At 40.1% G+C, this 18503-nt stretch overlaps 1 protein-coding gene across 1 annotated transcript in view; it reads left to right on the plus strand.

Annotated features, from left to right (window-relative positions):
* Window positions 1-13115: 13115 nt before the first annotated feature.
* Window positions 13116-18503, plus strand: part of LOC112408468 (olfactory receptor 10AC1) — a 31814-nt gene continuing 26426 nt past the window's right edge. The window contains 1 exon segment of the mRNA XM_024758072.1: window positions 13116-13232. Coding sequence (XP_024613840.1) covers window positions 13116-13232 — 117 coding nt within the window.

The following is an 18503-nucleotide window of genomic DNA, read 5'->3' on the forward strand; positions in this document are numbered from 1 at the left end:
TGACAGGAACTGCTCAGACCCAAAGACTTAACCTCAGGAATGTCTTTCCTTGGATCCCTTTAGAGCACTTTTCTCTTTATCCTAAAATTATTTCATACGTTTCACAAATATCTTTTGTCTGCATGGTTTGAACACAGTAGTTGGTCAACAGATACTTGATGAAAATGAATAATAGGGGCTTTCCCGGTGGCGCAGTGGTTGAGAGTCCGCCTGCCAATGCAGGGGACATGGGTTTGAGCCCTGGTCCAGGAGGATCCCACATGCCGTGGAGCAACTAAGCCCGTGCGCCACAACTACTGAGCCTGCGCTCTAGAGCCCGTGAGCCACAACGACTGAAGCCCGCGCACCTGGAGCCCATGCTCCGCAACGAGAGAGGCCACCGCAGTGAGAAGCCTGCGCACCGCAACCAGAGAAAGCCCGCGTGCAGCAACGAAGACCCAATGCAGCCAAAAATTAGTAACTAAATTTTAAAAATAAATATAAATAAATAAGAAGAAGAAAAAGACAATGAATAACAACAACTACATGATAGAGAACTCACTGTGTGCCAGCCAGCAAGTGCTTTAACTGGACCAAGTCATTTCCTGATTGCAGCGACCCTGAGTTAGGAACTATTACAGGTCCTGTTCCAAGTAGGAAAACGTGTTCCTGGAAATTAAAGCTCTAACGTTATAATAGGTTAAACTTCATGAAGATATATTTCATATGCATAGGGGAGGGGGTGCTGATTTACTACTTCACAAAATTCTTTAGAATTATTCCTGCAGCATAGAGGACCACGCACATCCATTTCACCTCTACAGATGGGAGCTGCCACACGGCCTACCAAACACCCCATGTGGCTCCTTTGGGAAATGATCAAACAATTTGCTGACAATTCAAAACCTGTTATCTGAGAAAATCTGATGTTAGTGTCAGAAAGATAGACCAAGGCAAGCAAACGAAAGAAATACTGGCTTGATAAAAAGAAACGAAACTGAGTTATCTGTAGTGACATGGATGGACCTAGAGTCTGTCATACTGAGTGAAGTAAGTCAGAAAGAGAAAAACAAATACCATATGCTAACACATATACATGGAATCTAAAAAAAAAGAAAAAAAAATAGTTCTGATGAACCTAGGGGCAGGACAGGAATAAAGACGCAGATGCAGAGAATGGATTTGAGGACACAGGGAGGGGGAAGGGGAAGCTGGGACTAAGTGAGAGAGTAGCGTTGACATACATACACTACCAAATGTAAAATAGATAGCTAGTGGGAAGCAGCTTCATCGCACAGGGAGATCAGCTCGGTGCTTTGTGTCCACCTAGAGGGGTGGGATAGGGAGACGCAAGAGGGAGGAGATATGGGGATATATGTATACATAAAGCTGATTCACTTTGTCGTACAGCAGGAACTAACACACCACTGTAAAGCAATTATACTCCAATAAAGATGTTAAAAAAAAAGAAATATTGGCTTGTTCCATGCATATCAATGAAACCTTTGCAAGGCACGTGGTTGCATTTTGGTCGGTATCTTCTGTGCTGGAGGATTAATGCTGCTGCAAATCCATGCTGAATGGAGTACTGCTAAGCCATGTATGCATATATAATCTTCACTGGCACACAAGGATGCTTAAATTTCAAAGTGACAAGCTACCAAGTGGCAGAGCAAGGATTAACTGTAAGAACAGTTAATTTGGATTAACTGTAAGAACATATGATCATACCTACTCTTCCTCTAGTTACAGGAGCCCAATGTAAGCTCAAAGGAGAAAAATACATAAATGCGCCTTTCTTTAGTGGACTTACTCACTTTTTCATCTGTTCTATGAAGCCTCCTCTTGAGAGCTGCCTCTACTTTCTCCATGACTGGAATGGGGTTGTCAATCAAGGAACGACAGCATTCCCACCATAAGAGCTGGCACAAGACCATGGACAACCAGAGTACTCCATCCTCTGGACCTAGTGACTGGATTGCGGATGTTCACGTGACTTAAGTAGAACCAGGCAGTGTCCTTTTTTGATAAGTAATAAAGTCACTGGTGAGGAAGAACAATTTTTTTTCTGAGATCACAGGTTCCATGAGCCATTTAAGCCAGGAGCTGCCTTGTAATATCATCTTTGCATAAAGAGAGGCTGACGGACAATGAAACCCACACAAAGAAAAACAATGACAAAGACAAAGATCTATATCCTTAAGGACATTGTTCAAGAATCTAGATCTAGTAGTGCTGCAAGCTCCATGGCAACACCCAGACTCTTCTGTTCCTTGAATCAATAAATTGCTTCCTTTTGCTTCTACCAGTTTGAGCTCAGTTCCTGTTACCTGTCATCAGAAATGTCCAAATAAAATTTTTCCCCGTTTTTAAGTCCTCTCCAGTTTGCTATTGGAGCAATGTGACTCCTGCCTTTTCTCAGGAAGGATTTACCTGGAAGAGACCCTCCTGCTTTCACATCCCTCTCCTCTACTCACAGTGGGCAGCTGCAGTATAACATGAGTTGAGACAGTGGTAACACAAGCCAGTTTTCCGCTGATGGTAAAGATAACCAACAGTCACCAAAGCCTTCGCCTCTAGAATTCCATGATTCTGAAACCATACACTCTTGTTTTTAAAGGTACCGCTGGACAGAGAGGCTAGACAAAGAATTTGGGTTTTATTTTCCAGCTTTGGAAAGACAGGAATCTGGTCGGAAAGGCTGACAATGGTTCTTTGTCTTCTCTTTTGGGTCTCAATCTAAAAGTCATTTTTTAGAGGAAACGCCATGCCCAGCTGTGTCCTGACCATGCATGCTGCTTACCAGCAGCCACACCACCCATGCTTCACTCAATACTTCTCATCACATTCACATTTAATGTGTGTTTAATGTTCTCTTCCCTCACCAGACTGCACACTTCATGAAGGCAAGGCTGCCATCTATATTTCTCAGACTTTATCCCCAATAAATAGCACAGTTCCTGACGCATCGCAAGTTTTTTATGGATAGGTATTTGTTGGCTGACAAGACTGATTAAGGACTCCCAACGCCTGTCCACAATGAATATCTTATAGAGCCCTATGATATTTGCTGAAATTCAAAGAAATTCTTCCATTATTCTAGAAGGAAGCAGTAATATGACTTTAGCCTTTCCTCTATTTTTTTACACCTCATACCCGGCTACAAAAATTTTGGCCATATTTGTGGTCAGACTGGATGAGTGGGAACTTTCCATTGGTCTCCTCCCAACCACTCATATATTCAAGATTCAGTACTTATGAGAATGTTTGTTTTTAGCAAAATTTTTGTGGGTAATGAAGATGGAAGCTTTCAAGGGATGTAATCATTTTTAAAATAAATTTCTTAGGTCTTGACATTTTATGGTCTCTGTCTTCACTTCTTCGCATACCTGTTTCTTTTCTCTCTTCACTTGAACTTCAAGCCAACATTAATTTTGGAGAGGTTTTTCTTTTCTCGGAATCATCACTCCCCCTAGTCCTGCTATATGCCGTTAAATTCTGGATCAAGGGCATTCCTCTAAGTCAGGATGATCCCCAAATCTTTTTATATCATCAACCAAAGTAATCCCGTCCTTTCCTGTCTGTCCTCAAGATGGCACACTGAGCACAGGCTCCAGCCTCTTTCGACTCCTGGCCCTAGATTACTAGGAAGACCAGATCTTTTCTAAAATTCTAACACAGCATCCCCTAAAAGATCCAGGGAGATGGTATCACATGGTAAAAGAAAACCAAGAATCTGCTCAGTGCAAAGTGCTTTACAGAGAGGAGTGACCACAGGAATTCTCCAAATCCAGAGAAGGTAGCTTGGGGGAACAGATCCATCTCAAGAATGCAAGAATGACGCATTTATAGTATACCTAATACATTCGCTGAATTTACAGATCGTAAGAGAAAAACTTTACAATCGTGACAGAAAATAGCTTAAAAAATTCAAGACACAGTCATGATTAAACGTTTTGTAAGACAGTGAAGTAGAAACTTCCTATAACAAGTAGTGTACGCACCAGAAACCTTTAGCAGGCATTATACTCAGTAGTTAAAAAGCAGAAGCACTCACATTACACTCAAGAATGTGAAAAGAATGTTCACTCTTAGTGCTACCTTCAGCATATCCTTGGAGGTCTTTATTAATGCATTTGGACAAGAAAAACAGACTGCAAAGGAAGGGGAAAACAGTCATTATTTTCAGAAAATATGACCCTCTATATTTTGGGATTGTATATAATAGTGATGAATAGTGATGAAGTGGATGTGATGGGGACAGGTAAAGAGAGATCGAGGATGACACCTAGGCTCTTGGCTTGAGCCCTCAGTGGGTTTTGTTTTGTTTTAATTTTTTGTTGAAATTTATTTGTTTAATTTTTTGTTGATTTACAATATCGTGTTAGTTTCAAGTTTAGTGCACACCAATTTAGAGATAGGTGATAGGTAGGTAGGTAGGTAGGTAGATAGATTCTTTTTCAGGTCCTTTTCCCTTGTAGGTCATTACAAAATATTGAGTATAGTTCCCTGTGCAATCGAGTAGGTCCTTGTTGGTTATCTATTTTATATATAGTAGTGTGTATATATATATTATTCCCAACCTCCTAAGCTATCCCTCCCCCCAGCCCCCTTTCTGCTTTGGTAACCATAAGTTTGCTTTTTACGTCTGTTTTGGAAAGAAGTTCATTTGTATCTTTTTTTTTTAAGATTCCACATAAAAGTGATATTATATATTTGTCTTTCTCCATCTGGTTTCCTTCACTTAGTATGGAAATCTCTAGGTCCATCCATGTTGCTGCAAATGAGCCCTCAGTGTTTTTCATACCTTTAACTGAGATGATGGGAAATGAGAGTATGGGATTAAGAGAAAACATGAAATAGTTTGATATATGAGTCTAGACTTTAGAGGTTTGGAGTACAAAATTAAGAGGAGTTATTAGATAGGCAGTTTGATAGATGAGTCTAGACTTCAGAGCAGAGGTCCAGTGTGAAGATATAAATTTAGAACTCATCAGAATATAGACGGTATTCAAAGCTTTAGGCCACACTGAATTCCTTAAGAAAAAGAACACTAGTACGCTGCAAGCCACTATTTTAGTGAAAGCAAATGAGATTGGGAAAGACTAGCTTTTGGTGAGATAAGAAGAAAGCCCAAATTTATTACAGTGTTACAGAACTGTGGAGAAGAAAATAGTTTTTTATAGCAAAGAAGGGGGGAGATGTCAACAGTTCATGTTGCTGAACGCTCGTGAAGAAGTCACGTAAAACGAGCGTGGAGACAATTTTGGGGTCGGTCCTTGTGGGTGGTGGCTGAGTCAGAAAACAGGTCGAGGAGAATGGGAGGTGAGGGATTTGAGACAACCCATATTCGAAACACTTTTGACACATTTTTCTTGGTATGGAAGCAAAGAAAAAGAGTGATAACTAGAGGGATAAAGGACTAAGAAAAATTTGTTTTTGAAGATAATGAAATACTAGAGAATATTTCTACAATGAAGATGTGAATAATCCAGTATGGAGCGAGAAATTTTGACACGTGCTTGAAAGGGGGGGGGAAGTAAATTAAATTTAGTTCTATAGGAAATTATGAAGTAGTTCTCAAGTAAAAGGAAAGAGATTAGATAGAACATGATCCGTAAGTCAGCCTAAGTGATCTTCTATTAATTCAATTGGATTTGAATTTTGTTATATGCTTGACATTTAAGAGACTAATGTGTAAAAGATAGTTTTTCTTTTACAGATATCTAATTAGCTCAGAGATTATTTTCATTATAGTAAAATATCTGGGAGCTTTCCCCCTAATCATAGCACCTTACTTCCCAATATATCTTTGGGTATCTAGGATAAACCTGTTAACAAAATATTTATTAATTCATACCTAGAAACCTTCTATGGATGAAAAAGTGGAAATTTGACTAAATTTATACAGATTGCCTATTTGGTCTCAACTCAATTATATTCAATTTTAAACAGACTTTTTAGAGTTTTGGGTTTTTTTTTTTGGCTGCTCAGCATTAGGACCCTCATTTTGTTGGGGGTCTTCTCAAATAGTCCAAGTCACCGTGTAAGACAAGGTTCTTCTTTACAACACACGTGCTAAAAATGCCAGATACATATATATTTCCCCTCAACCCTGTAGCTAGTAGTTGACACACGGGGAGTGTAAAGTATGGAATTAATTCTGTTGGTGGCATCCAGTGACCAGTGACCACAGCAGCCACATGTCAACCAAACTCTTCTTGTGGCATCATTTTTGCTGCTCTTCCAAACATCTAGATTTTGGTGCCTAGGGTATTCAGGCCCAGTTCTCCATATATAACATTAGTTATGAGAAGTACCCAAATTGCTTCTAGTAAATTTCCTTCCTGCAAAATTTAGCCAAGGCTTTCTTTTCTGTTGCTATCCAGCCAAGATCCCCAAGTGCTATACTAGATATACCCACAACTGTAGGATCCCCACGCCAACTTCACAGCCCCTTCCTCCAAGAATTCCACCCAAATCTTAGAGTCTCTGGAAGCCCAAATAGTAACTACATTTTCCCCTTTGCATTAGGTCCTGCATTTGGCTCCCAATGATCAAAGTCTTGGGCACCTAACTTGGTTTTCGAGTTAGGCAGAGGGAAGAGAGAAAGAATGAGTACAAGAACATGTACATGCAGAGTACACATCCCTGGAAAATATAATTCATTTCCTTTTTATCTTTCCCCAATGGCTAACCAGTGCATTGCACATAAATTTTCAGTAAATATTTGTTGAATAAGTAAATCCATTAAAAAATGAGTAAACAGTACAGAATCATGGAGGGAGAGCTGAAATAAGGGTCAGAAAACAAAAGCATTCTCTTCTTTTCTCTACTACCTTGAGGTACTCTCTGGACATCATTTTCCTTATTTGTAAAATAAAGAGGCAAAATAGCTCAGATTACCTTTCAGCTCAGAAATTCTTTGATTTGGGAATAAATATACTGAAGATTGGATACTAGAACTCTGTTGTGTGCAAGTTTTTTAAAAGAGGATTCTTTCTTTGGTGAGGAAAAAATGGGGTTATATATCTCATTTATTTTCCCCAGCACTCAGCACTCAGAATAAGTGTAGGTTTCAATAATTAGTAAAATGGTACATGCCAGTGTGTCAAGTTTGAGCACAGCAGCACGAGTTCCCACAGGAAGATGCCGAGTTCCTGCCATGAGCTATACTGCAATGTCTATGGGAAGTGTTACCTCTGAGGGGCCAAGCAAACCCATATTCCCACAGCATTTCCTAAGACTACCTTTTCCTTCTCAGAGTTAGATTCACTGATGCAAATTGCCCAGCTGGGTTTTAACTGAAGCTCTGCACTCACTTTCCCTCGTGTCATTCTATATGTACACTTCTCCTCCCTTAGTTACTTCTCTCCTTCCCCCTAAGTCCCTCCACACAGGCCCATGGTGAAGAGAGCTGACAACAGTGAGGCCCCAGGAACTGGCTCAAAGCCCGCTGTAAAACTTTTAAAATTAAACCCTCAAGATTTTAAGAGTTGTGATTAGAATGCATGATTTGAAGTGAACTAACATCACCCTGCCATCCAGCTGGCATGGTCCTCTGTCCACGGGTCTGCTGGGCTCTGGTGCTAACGCCCTGGCAGAGACAGCTGTTTCCTGCCATCCACTGTCCTGCCCTGAAAGTGGTCAAAGTCTTCCTTAAACCTTTGGGAAGTGCCCCAGATTTTCTTCTTGTTGAACAATTAGGATGTGTTTGATTTTCCACTATTAGCATCAGTTGCTCTGATGAGTGTCTATGGGTATAAGTCTTTGTATTTGTGAAGATTTCCTCAAAATAGATTCCTAGAAGTGAAATTAGAGGTGAAAAGGCCAAAATATATTTAGGACTCAATATGGATGTCAAATTCCCTTCCTTTCACTCGTTCATACAAGCAAATATGTAATAAGCATCTTTAGTGCCAGGCACTCTTCTAGGTGCTGGAATATGGCTGTGAACAGATAGGCAAGGCTTCTAATCTCATGCAATACCTAATCTACGGGTTAAGGAAGACAATAAACAAGAAATAAAAAATACACAGTGTAATTATAAATGGTAACTAATGTTATAAAAATACATAAAATGGAATGATAGGGACTGGGGGTTGGCTTTTTCCCTTCTTTTGAACCCCCATACAATTTATCAGCAGGTATGGTCAGCCTTACTTACTAGATAGAAGCAGAATTCATCACTTCTCACCATCTTTGTTGTTATCTTCCTAACGCAAGTCACCACCCCCTTTTGCCTGGACCTTTGCAATACCTTCCTTTGCCCCATCTTCCCTGTGTTCTACTCTCCCCACAGCAGTCTGAGTCTTTTAGCATGTAAGTCTAAAAGATCACGTAACTCAGCTGCAAAAGCACTTCAGTAGCTTCCCCTTTCTCTTGAGTAAAATCCAGTAATTGCCAAGGCCTGTAAAGCCGTCCATGGCCTAGACTCTACGACCTCTCTGCTCCCATCTCTACCACTCTCCTCCCGCAATGTTCTCCTCTCTAGCTCCTTGATCCTGCCTCAGGGCCTTTGCACTTGCTCTTTCCCCTGTTTAGAATACTCATTCCCCAGCTATTTCTCATTTCTTCATTTCTCTTTTAAGAGAAATAGTCACTAATTCTGCCAGATAAAATAGCCTGGCATCCCACGTCTTTCTCGTTTATCCTGCTTTACTTTTCGTCATTGCATTTATTACCACTTGACATACTTATTTATACATTCTGTTTATTAACTACTTTAGCCACTAAGATAGAAATATCATAGGTAAAGGACTGCTTTATTCACTGCTGTATTCACATTACCTAAATTGATACCTGGGTTCAGTGTTTGTCAAATGGATATATAAACCACCACATGCAAAGTATCAACATATTCATTAATGGCTCTGTTTCAACCTCTCAATAGATTTCTAGGGATATGCTGTTGGACTAGATAATGTATCTTATCTTGTTTTTTTATTTTTATCAATGACATGGATCAAGAAATAGTAACCAGTTTCACGAAGTGTGGTATATATGACCTGTTAACAGAATAATCTTCAGCAAAGTTTCTCAAATTGTAGATCACTAACCATTAGCAGTCAGTGAATATAGTTAGCAGGCTGTGAACAGATTTTTCTTAACAAAAGAGAATATAGCCAGGTTGGAACCGAAGGGAATTAAATTAGGGAAAAATGAAATTTATCACACGTAATACAAGAAAGTTTGTTGTAATTATATGTATGTAGGCTTTCTGTACCCATATCAAGATATGATGTAAAGAGTATTTCTTATAAGTCACAATTTATTTTAAGTTTTAAACACAGTGACCTAGAGTGTTGATTCATGGAAATTGTTCCAGAATTCCCAGGAAATAATATAAATAGCAACAGATAAAAAATGGAAAAACACTGAAAGAATCAATGAACCAAAGAGCTGGTTCTGTTGGAAAAAAATTAAAAATTATTAAATGACTAGGTATATCGACAAAGATAAAAAAAGAGAAAAGATATAAATTACCAATTAGAGGAACAAAGGAGGGGACATCATTGCAGATCCTACAGACATTTATAACTATAAAGGTGAAATGGATATGAAGAAATATATAGATTCAATAATCTAATATGTATTTTAGAAATAGAATATGTGGTTAAAAAACCTTCCAAGAAGAGCTCTTCAGGCCAGACTGCTGTACCATCAAGTTTTCTCAAACATTTCAAAAAACAATATCAATTCTACACAAATTTTTTCCAGAAAATAAAAAAGGAGGGAATGCTATCCAACTCATTTTATGAGGCTGGCATCACTTGATATTAAAAACAGATATTACTAGAAAACTACAGACCAAATATCCCTCACAACAAAAGATCCAAAACTCTTCAATAAAATACTAGCAATTGCAAACCAACAATATGTAAAAAACGACATCCTGATGAAGTGAGGTTTGTCTCAGCATGCAAGGATAGCTGAACATTCCAAAGTTAACGAATTAGTTCACCACATCAGTACACAAAAGAAGGAAAAAATCATATGCTCATTCCAAGAGATGCAGAAAATCATTTGACAGAATTCACCATCTATTCACAAAAAAAAACCTCTCAGGGAGTTAATAACAGAATGGAAATTCTTAAAACTAAGGAAGAACATCTACAAAATGGCCTGTTAACATCATAGTTAATGGTGAAAGATCGAATGTTTTACCCCTAAGATCAGGAACAAGGCTAGGAGGTCCACTCTCACCACTCTTATTTGACATCATACTGGAAGTTCTACTCATTGCAATAAGTAGATATAAATAAGAGACTTGAAGACATGAAGACATACAGTTTGCAATGGAAGAAATAAAAATGTTTCTCTTCACAGATGACGTGGTTGTATACTGAGAAAATCCCAAAGAATTTACAAGGAAGCTAATAGAGCTAGAAGGTAAGTTTAGCAAGGTCAATGGATATTAGGCCAATATAAGTTCAATTTACTGATAGTATAAAATCAATCATGTTTCTGTATATATTCTATATATTACCCATGGAAACTGGAAAATTGCAAACAGCAACGTCATAATAACACCAAAAAATACAAAATAATTTCGTGCATTGTAACACAAAAACTTTAGCAAAATATGTTTATGATCTCTGTACTGAAAACTCCAAAAAAGAGGTGAAAGAAATCAAAGACCTAAACAAATAGGAGATTTACCTTGTTCATGAGTTGAAAGTCTTGATGTCAATTCCCCATCAACTGTTTTATAGATTCTATGCAATCCTAATGTTACAGTGGGATATTTTTTGTACAAATTGAGAAGCTGGTTCTAAAATTTACATTGAAAAAAAATCGAAAGAACTGCAAGAGCTGAAACAATTTTGAAAAAGACAAACCTGGAGGACTACCTCATATCAAGGCATACTATAAAACTGCATTAATCAAGACAGTGTAGTGTTGGTGGAAGGACAGACACATAAATCAATGTAAAAGCGTAGAATTCAGATATAGACTCACACATAAATGATCGACTTATTTTTCACAAGGATGTAAAGGGAACTTGATGAAGACTGCATAATCTTGTCATATAACATTGAGATTTGTGGTTGTTTGTTACATAGCAATAGCTGACTGAAACACAAATTGAAACATAGATGTGAGGTACTGACATAACAAAAACTTGGAATATGTGGCATTAGCTTTAGGCTATAAGAAGACTGTTGGTGGAAGCTGAAAAAATGCTGGTGTGTATTATATAGAGGCAAGGCATTTGGCATAAACTGTGACTGTGATCATTTGTAAGACAGAAACTGTCATTAACAAAATTATAACGTTGGGCTTCCCTGGTGGCACAGTGGTTGAGAGTCCGCCTGCCGATGCAGGGGACACGGGTTCGTGCCCCGGTCCGGGAAGATCCCACATGCCACGGAGCGGCTGGGCGCGTGAGCCCTGGCCGCTGAACCTGCGCGTCTGGAGCCTGTGCTCCGCGGCGGGAGAGGCCACAACAGTGAGAGGCCCTCGTACCGGAAAAAAAAAAAAAAAAAAATTCCTTACCAAAATTATAACATTAAGCAAAGATGTTTTGTAGAAGAATGTTGAAAGATGAGCTGACTGCTACTAGCTACATTATTGAGGTGCTACCTAAAAGAGCTGAACTGAGGAAAGAACTGGTCAGTTTGCAAGAATTTAGAGAAAACTTAGTGAGTTGGAAATGTGCAGGGTTGGGTAATGAAGCAGCTTTTCGCCAAATCAAAGTTATGGCAACTTTTACACAGCCTTAGAGTAATGACAAAATCTAGTGTGAAATTACTGAAACATTATCAGAAGCTAATAAAATTGACTGGAAGCCCATAGAATCAGATTTGAAACCAATGGTAATAAAAGTGTCAACTACAACTTGGCACCTGCCATCTCCCTCTACAAGGATTAAAACATGTGCTGCTGCAGCTGCTGCTTTTCAACAGCCCTGAAAGGAGTTCAGGGGGGAGAGCAGAAGTGAGGCGCCCCTGGGAGAAACTGGCAGAACAGGTCTTCAGATAGATATTTTCAGGCGCCTATTTTATGATCCCAATTCTTGCATCTCCTCATATCTAGAAAAGCGCTAAAATCTTTCATGGTGATGACTACTCCTCATGACTAGCAAACACCTTCTGCAAACAATATGTGCTTGATTGCATGTACTCCCCCTCCACCAAAATCACAAATATATACTGACCTTCCCCCCACCTCTTCGGAGCAGCTGTTCAGAGCTATCTGAAATGCTGTCTCCCAGGCTATATTACTCATTTTGCCCCAAATAAAACTTAACTAGAAACTCTCACATTGTGCATTTTTTAAAGTCAGCAGTCATTTCTGAAATCTAGAAGGCAAGAAAACCAGAAATTGTCTAATAGAAGAAGAAATCTAGTTAGGATGCCATGGATGGGATGGACGAATGGCAAGTATCTTCAGACTTGTCTTACATCTTCTGAAGACTGAAATCTTAAGGGGAAGAATCAGTCTGGCTCAGCATGGGCCACATGCCCAGCCCCTGACTGGAGAGAGCAGGACCAGTGGTTATTGTTTCATCTGACTATGAAGGAGTTAAATCCTAAAACCAAATCTGGCTGCTGTCAGGAAGGAAAATAAATGAAAAAAACAAAAACAAAACTATCTTCCATGCTTGGTAACCACACATGCCCTGCCGAAGACGGTGCAAGTGCTTCTCAAGAAACGTCCATTTATGCATGAGATTTACCTCTTCTCCCTCTCATACCTCGCTAAAATGACAATTAAGGAATTACAAAAGGTGTAAATCTTCAAGGGGATCAAGAGAACAGGAGCAGTGATGAGAGCAACACAAACTGATGGGTAACCAACTTAGCAGATCAAGGGAAACAGAAACCAAGCTGGAAATATAGTAGCTCTTAAAGGCTAGATTTATGCTGTAGATTACTAGAAAGTCTCTGGAATTGGGGAAGAGTCGGGATTTGAAAGCTGAAGAAATAAGGTCTGGTTAAAAAGTCTGCACAAAAGCAGTGAGATCCATACAGTCAGTGAGCTGCCCCCACTCTACCCCAGGTGAAGATGAAGAGGTTGAACTAGAGGAACTCTGTACTCAGGGACTCCATACACATCCGAGAACAGGGGTAGTTTACAGACACTGAGTGAGGCTTCTTCCCCATTTCACCCTCAAACCCCTTTCACCCGAGATGTTGGCAGCCAGACTTATACCCTACCAGCTAGAGATATGTGAATTTCTTTCTGAGTACACTGACAAGTCAGTAGAAGAAATTTATGATCGTGACATTGAGAGGTCCCCTGTCGAAGTAGCGGAGGCACCACTCAACTGCTGAAGCCTACCAACCAGCAAGAATTGTCTGTACATATTGTGCTTCTAAACAGTTTTATTGTCTCATAAATACGGCAGAAAGCTAGGAAGCATCAGTCATTTTAAAAACCTCTAACATTAGAGAAAATATACACACAAAAAATTCTCAGGAGAAAGAAAATTATTACAAAATATATATAATGCATCTCCCCAGAGAAATTACAAGATATTCCATCTATCAAGTGAAAACAAATAGAACATCACGTCACACAAGAAAAAGAAACAACAGAGAATAAAATGCTCTTTAAAATCAGAACTTTGACAGTAGAAATGAAAAATTCAATGAAAGTTTAGGAAGGTATTCAAGAAAATCTCCCTTATATAAGTAAAGAAAAAAACATACAGGAAAAACTAGAGAAAAATCATACCTGAGAAAAAAGAAAGAGGAGTGGTCCAGAGGGTCCTGAACAGAAGTTCCAAAAAGAAAGAACAAAGAAAGTGAAGAATATTATCTAACACATAATAAATGAGTATTCCTAGAAGCGAAAGCCTTGAGCTTCAAGACTGAACCCACTGAAGTACTCATGATTCAATTTTAAAATGACCCACCCACAGGCACAGTGCCATGATATGTCAGGTTATTCTGGACAAACAGAGGACACAAAATGTTTTCAGAGAGAAAGACGGAAATAGGTTATGTGAAGAGGGTTGAGATTCAGAATGCGATTGGACTTCTCAAAAGCAACACGGGAGGCCAGAAACAATAGAATGATCCTTCACAATTCTGAGGAATAATGAGTTTCAGCACAAAATCTTATATCCATCCAAAGTATGAATCCATTGTGTGGACAGATAGACATTAACAGATGTTAAAGACAACAACATCTTTATTTTCTCATATTCCTTATATTAAGGAAGTTTCTAGGGGAATATTTTCCAACAAATAAGGGAATAAATGAGAGAGAGAAGCATTGGGCATCCAGGAAACAGGGACCCCAGAGAAAGTGAAGGTAATCTCCAGGATGTGCATAAAGGGCCATCAATGCGAGGAAGACAAGATGTACATACAGTGAGCAAAGACCAACCATCCAGCTGGAGCAGTAGTTTTCCACTCCAGGGGGGACGTCTCCATGACAACGGTGAAACTGACATATTGCTGATATGTTTAAATGTACTCACAGCTTTACACTATTGGCTCAGTGCTATGGGGTGAAGTACTAACAGCTACCTAGAAAGCTAAGCAAACAAACAAAAATGAGGTAATTATTAACTCTAGGGGAAATGAAAGTTTTACAAGAAAGGAAATTTAATAATTGGTGATAATAGTGTAACCTACGGCTCATCCATGAATACTCTTAACATAATTACAATAACGGATACAGTGAATATTGCTCTATACCAAGATAATGATGTAATTATTCTATGGGGAAAGGAAGTATGTGTATTTGTCTTGTGTGTGTTTGTGTTGGGGAGGAGTGTAAGAAAGCCAAATTCCCATCTTCCACAATAGAAAGTTGAGAAATACGTAAAACTAAAAAAAAAAAAGAAAAAAAATATCAACCAATAATAGACTAAGATACTGAGGAACAGAAGTCAGAGGCAGACAGGGGCAGAGTAGGGGAAATACTGTTTTCAGTCTTACATAATTTTTTAACTTTGATAAAAATAAAACTCCAGCTAAAACAGAAGTGCTTTTTCCTGCCAGGAGCTTGAGGGTGAGGTAGGGTATGTGGTAAGATTCATGAAGCAAGCTTACAAGGGGTCATCTAGCCAAAAGTAAGTGGAGGTAGCAGACTTGCCAGCCATCGCTCCTGAAGCCACAGAGCCACGCCTTGTGAGGGCTCTTCTGGAGGGCTAAGGGCCCTGCTGCGAAGCCTTCAGAGAGCGACAAAGGGCAGGAGAGCGCTCCAGGTGAGACCACAGAAAGGAGCTGGGAAGATGTTGCCCTGCGGCCAGTAGTCGAAGACAAAAATATCTCTCTGTATTCTGGAATCAGTAACAAGACTGAATTTTAGATTCAATCCTACCTACAGGCCGTCTACATTCAAGAGATACATCCCCTAAGAACACGCAGAGGTTCAGTCCTCAAGGAAAAGAATGAGGGCCGTGCACTGCTGTTGTTCTGTGGTAAAAGCATTAGGATAAACAAGGAGATAATAACATATGAGGTCTAGTGAGGACTCACTCTGTGCCATGTACTGCACTCACCACAGCACAGAATGAGCAACTTTGCACCCTCTCCATAACCCTATAAATTGGCATATAGAGAACACTGACTGAGCCTCAGGTATCGGGGCTAATATTCTATTAAATCCTCAGAACAGCTCTCTGGCACAGGTATGATTGCTGTTATCCCAATATTATACATGGGGAAACAGAGAAACAGAAAAGTCCATCATTTTCCCAACAGCACACAGCTAATAAGAGGCCAAGTCAGGATTCAAAGTGTGTGATTCCAAAGCCTGTACATGGACTCCTCACACACAATACTAGTCTAAAGCAACAGATGAAAAAACTGGGGCTTGGAGAATTTAAGTTAACAGCCAAGGGCACACAGCCACACAGAGTGGGGTCAGCCTCAAACCCAGCCTTCTCAGAGCCCTGGGCCCACCCCGCATTGCTCTGCCTCCGTAACAGAGAATCCAGTAGACTAAGAAAAGCCACCACCCTTTGTCGCAGGACTAATGCAGTGACTGTGACTACGCTAATTAATGGTGGCGATGGAGAGTACAGAGGTATAAAGAACAAGGATTAGCAATAAAAATCTCCAGACCCCCGGAATGTGGGTTGTTGAATGGATTATCCACCCTCTAGGAAACCTCCTCTCCCTTCTAACACTAGAACTGTGGCCCAAGGTAAAAGGCAGACTCTGAAGCCAGCCCACTCCCTGCGAATCCTGACCCTGCTACTAACCAGCAGTGTGAACCTGGGCAAGTCACTTCACTGCTTTGGGCTTCAGTTTCCTCATCTGCAAAAGACTGAGAAGCCTAGGGTTGTCTCTAAGGACCAAATGATTCAGTCAGTATGAGGAGAGCTTATAGTAGAGCCTGGCACACAGTAAGTGCTGGAGAGTTAATTGTTATTGTTGTATTTTTATTGTCGAAGGACCCCCATAAGTATTCTCTGCTCCAAACTCTGAGACCAATTCTGACTGTTGCCAGCCTTGCTCTTGCTAATGCTGAGCTCTTGGCATTCCAAGGGAGTGGGTGTCCTTATCTTCCACCCCAGGCCTGCTGCTTAGATTTCTTCCCTCATATAGTGCACCCAGGGGCTGGCCCCCACCTGCCCCAGATTCCCAATGCGTAGATCTCTAATAATTGCTAACAGAATTCCTTGTTACAAACTATTTGCCCACTCTTACCCTACGTTACCTCCCCCATACCAGTTCAGCTCCTCAGATCCTGGCACTTTTTTTGTGTGTGTGGCTGTGTTGGTCTTTGTTGCTGCACACAGGCTTTCTCTAGTTGCGGCGAGCGGGGACTACTCCTCATTGCGGTGTGCGGGACTCTCGTTGCGGTGGCTTCTCTTGTTGCGGAGCACAGGCTCTAGGCACGCGGGCTTTAGTAGTTGTGGCGCATGGGCTTAGCTGCTCCACAGCATGTGGGATCTTCCCGGACCAGGGCTCGAACCCGTGTCCCCTGCATTGGCAGGCGGATTCTTTTTTTTTTTTTTAACATCTTTATTGGAGTATAATTGCTTTACAATGGGGTGTGTTAGTTTCTGCTTTATAACAAAGTGAATCAGTTATACATATGTTCCCATATCTCTTCCCTCTTGTGTCTCCCTCCCTCCCACTCTCCCTATCGCACCCCTCCAGGCGGTCACAAAACACCAAGCTGATCTCCCTGTGCTATGCGGCTGCTTCCCACTAGCTATCTACCTTACGTTTGGTAGTGTATATATGTCCATGCCTCTCTCTCGCTTTGTCACAGCTTACCCTTCCCGCTCCCCATATCCTCAAGTCCATTCTCTAGTAGGTCTGTGTCTTTATTCCTGTCTTACCCCTAGGTTCTTCATGACATTGTTTTTTCTTAAATTCCACATATATGTGTTAGCATACAGTATTTGTCTTTCTCTTTCTGACTTACTTCACTCTGTATGACAGACTCTAGGTCCATCCACCTCATTACAAATAGCTCAATTTCGTTTCTTTTTATGGCTGAGTAATATTCCATTGTATATATGTGCCACATCTTCTTTATCCATTCATCCGATGATGGACACTTAGGTTGTTTCCATCTCCAGGCTATTGTAAATAGAGCTGCAATGAACATTTTGGTATATGACTCTTTTCGAATTATGGTTTTCTCAGGGTATACGCCCAGTAGTGGGATTGCTGGGTCGTATGGTAGTTCTACTTGTAGTTTTCTAAGGAACCTCCATACTGTTCTCCATAGTGGCTGTACCAATTCACATTCCCACCGGCAGTGCAAGAGTGTTCCCTTCCCTCCACACCCTCTCCAGCATTTATTGTTTGTAGATTCTTTGATGATGGCCATTCTGACTGGTGTGAGGTGATACCTCATTGTAGTTTAGATTTGCATTTCTCTAATGATTAATGATGTTGAGCATCCTTTCATGTGTTTGTTGGAAGTCTGTATATCTTCTTTGGAGAAATGTCTATTTAGGTCTTCTGCCCATTTCTGGATTGGGTTGTTTGTTTTTTTGATATTGAGCTGCATGAGCTGCTTGTAAATTTTGGAGATTAATCCTTTGTCAGTTGCTTCATTTGCAAATATTTTCTCCCATTCTGAGGGTTGTCTTTTCGTCTTGTTTATGGTTTCCTTTGCTGTGCAAAAGCTTTGAAGTTTCATTAGGTCCCATTTGTTTATTTTTGTTTTTATTTCCATTTCTCTAGGAGGTGGGTCAAAAAGCATCTTGCTGTGATTTATGTCATAGAGTGGTCTGCCTATGTTTTCCGCTCAGAGTTTGATAGTTTCTGGCCTTACACTTAGGTCTTTAATCCATATTGAGCTTACTTTTGTGTATGGTGTTAGTGAGTGATCTAATCTCATACTTTTACATGTACCTGTCCAGTTTTCCCAGCACCACTTATTGAAGAGGCTGTCCTTTCTCCACTGTACATTCCTGCCTCCTTTATCAAAGATAAGGTGACCATATGTGTGTGGGTTTATCTCTGGGCTTTCTATCCTGTTCCATTGATCTATCTTTCTGTTTTTGTGCCAGTACCATACTGTCTTGATTACTGTAACTTTGTAGTATAGTCTGAAGTCAGGGAGTGGCAGGTGGATTCTTAACCACTGAGCCA

This window comes from Neophocaena asiaeorientalis, unplaced genomic scaffold (genome assembly GCF_003031525.2).
Source record: "Neophocaena asiaeorientalis asiaeorientalis breed wild unplaced genomic scaffold, Neophocaena_asiaeorientalis_V1.1 scaffold206, whole genome shotgun sequence".
Lineage (NCBI taxonomy): Eukaryota > Metazoa > Chordata > Mammalia > Artiodactyla > Phocoenidae > Neophocaena > Neophocaena asiaeorientalis.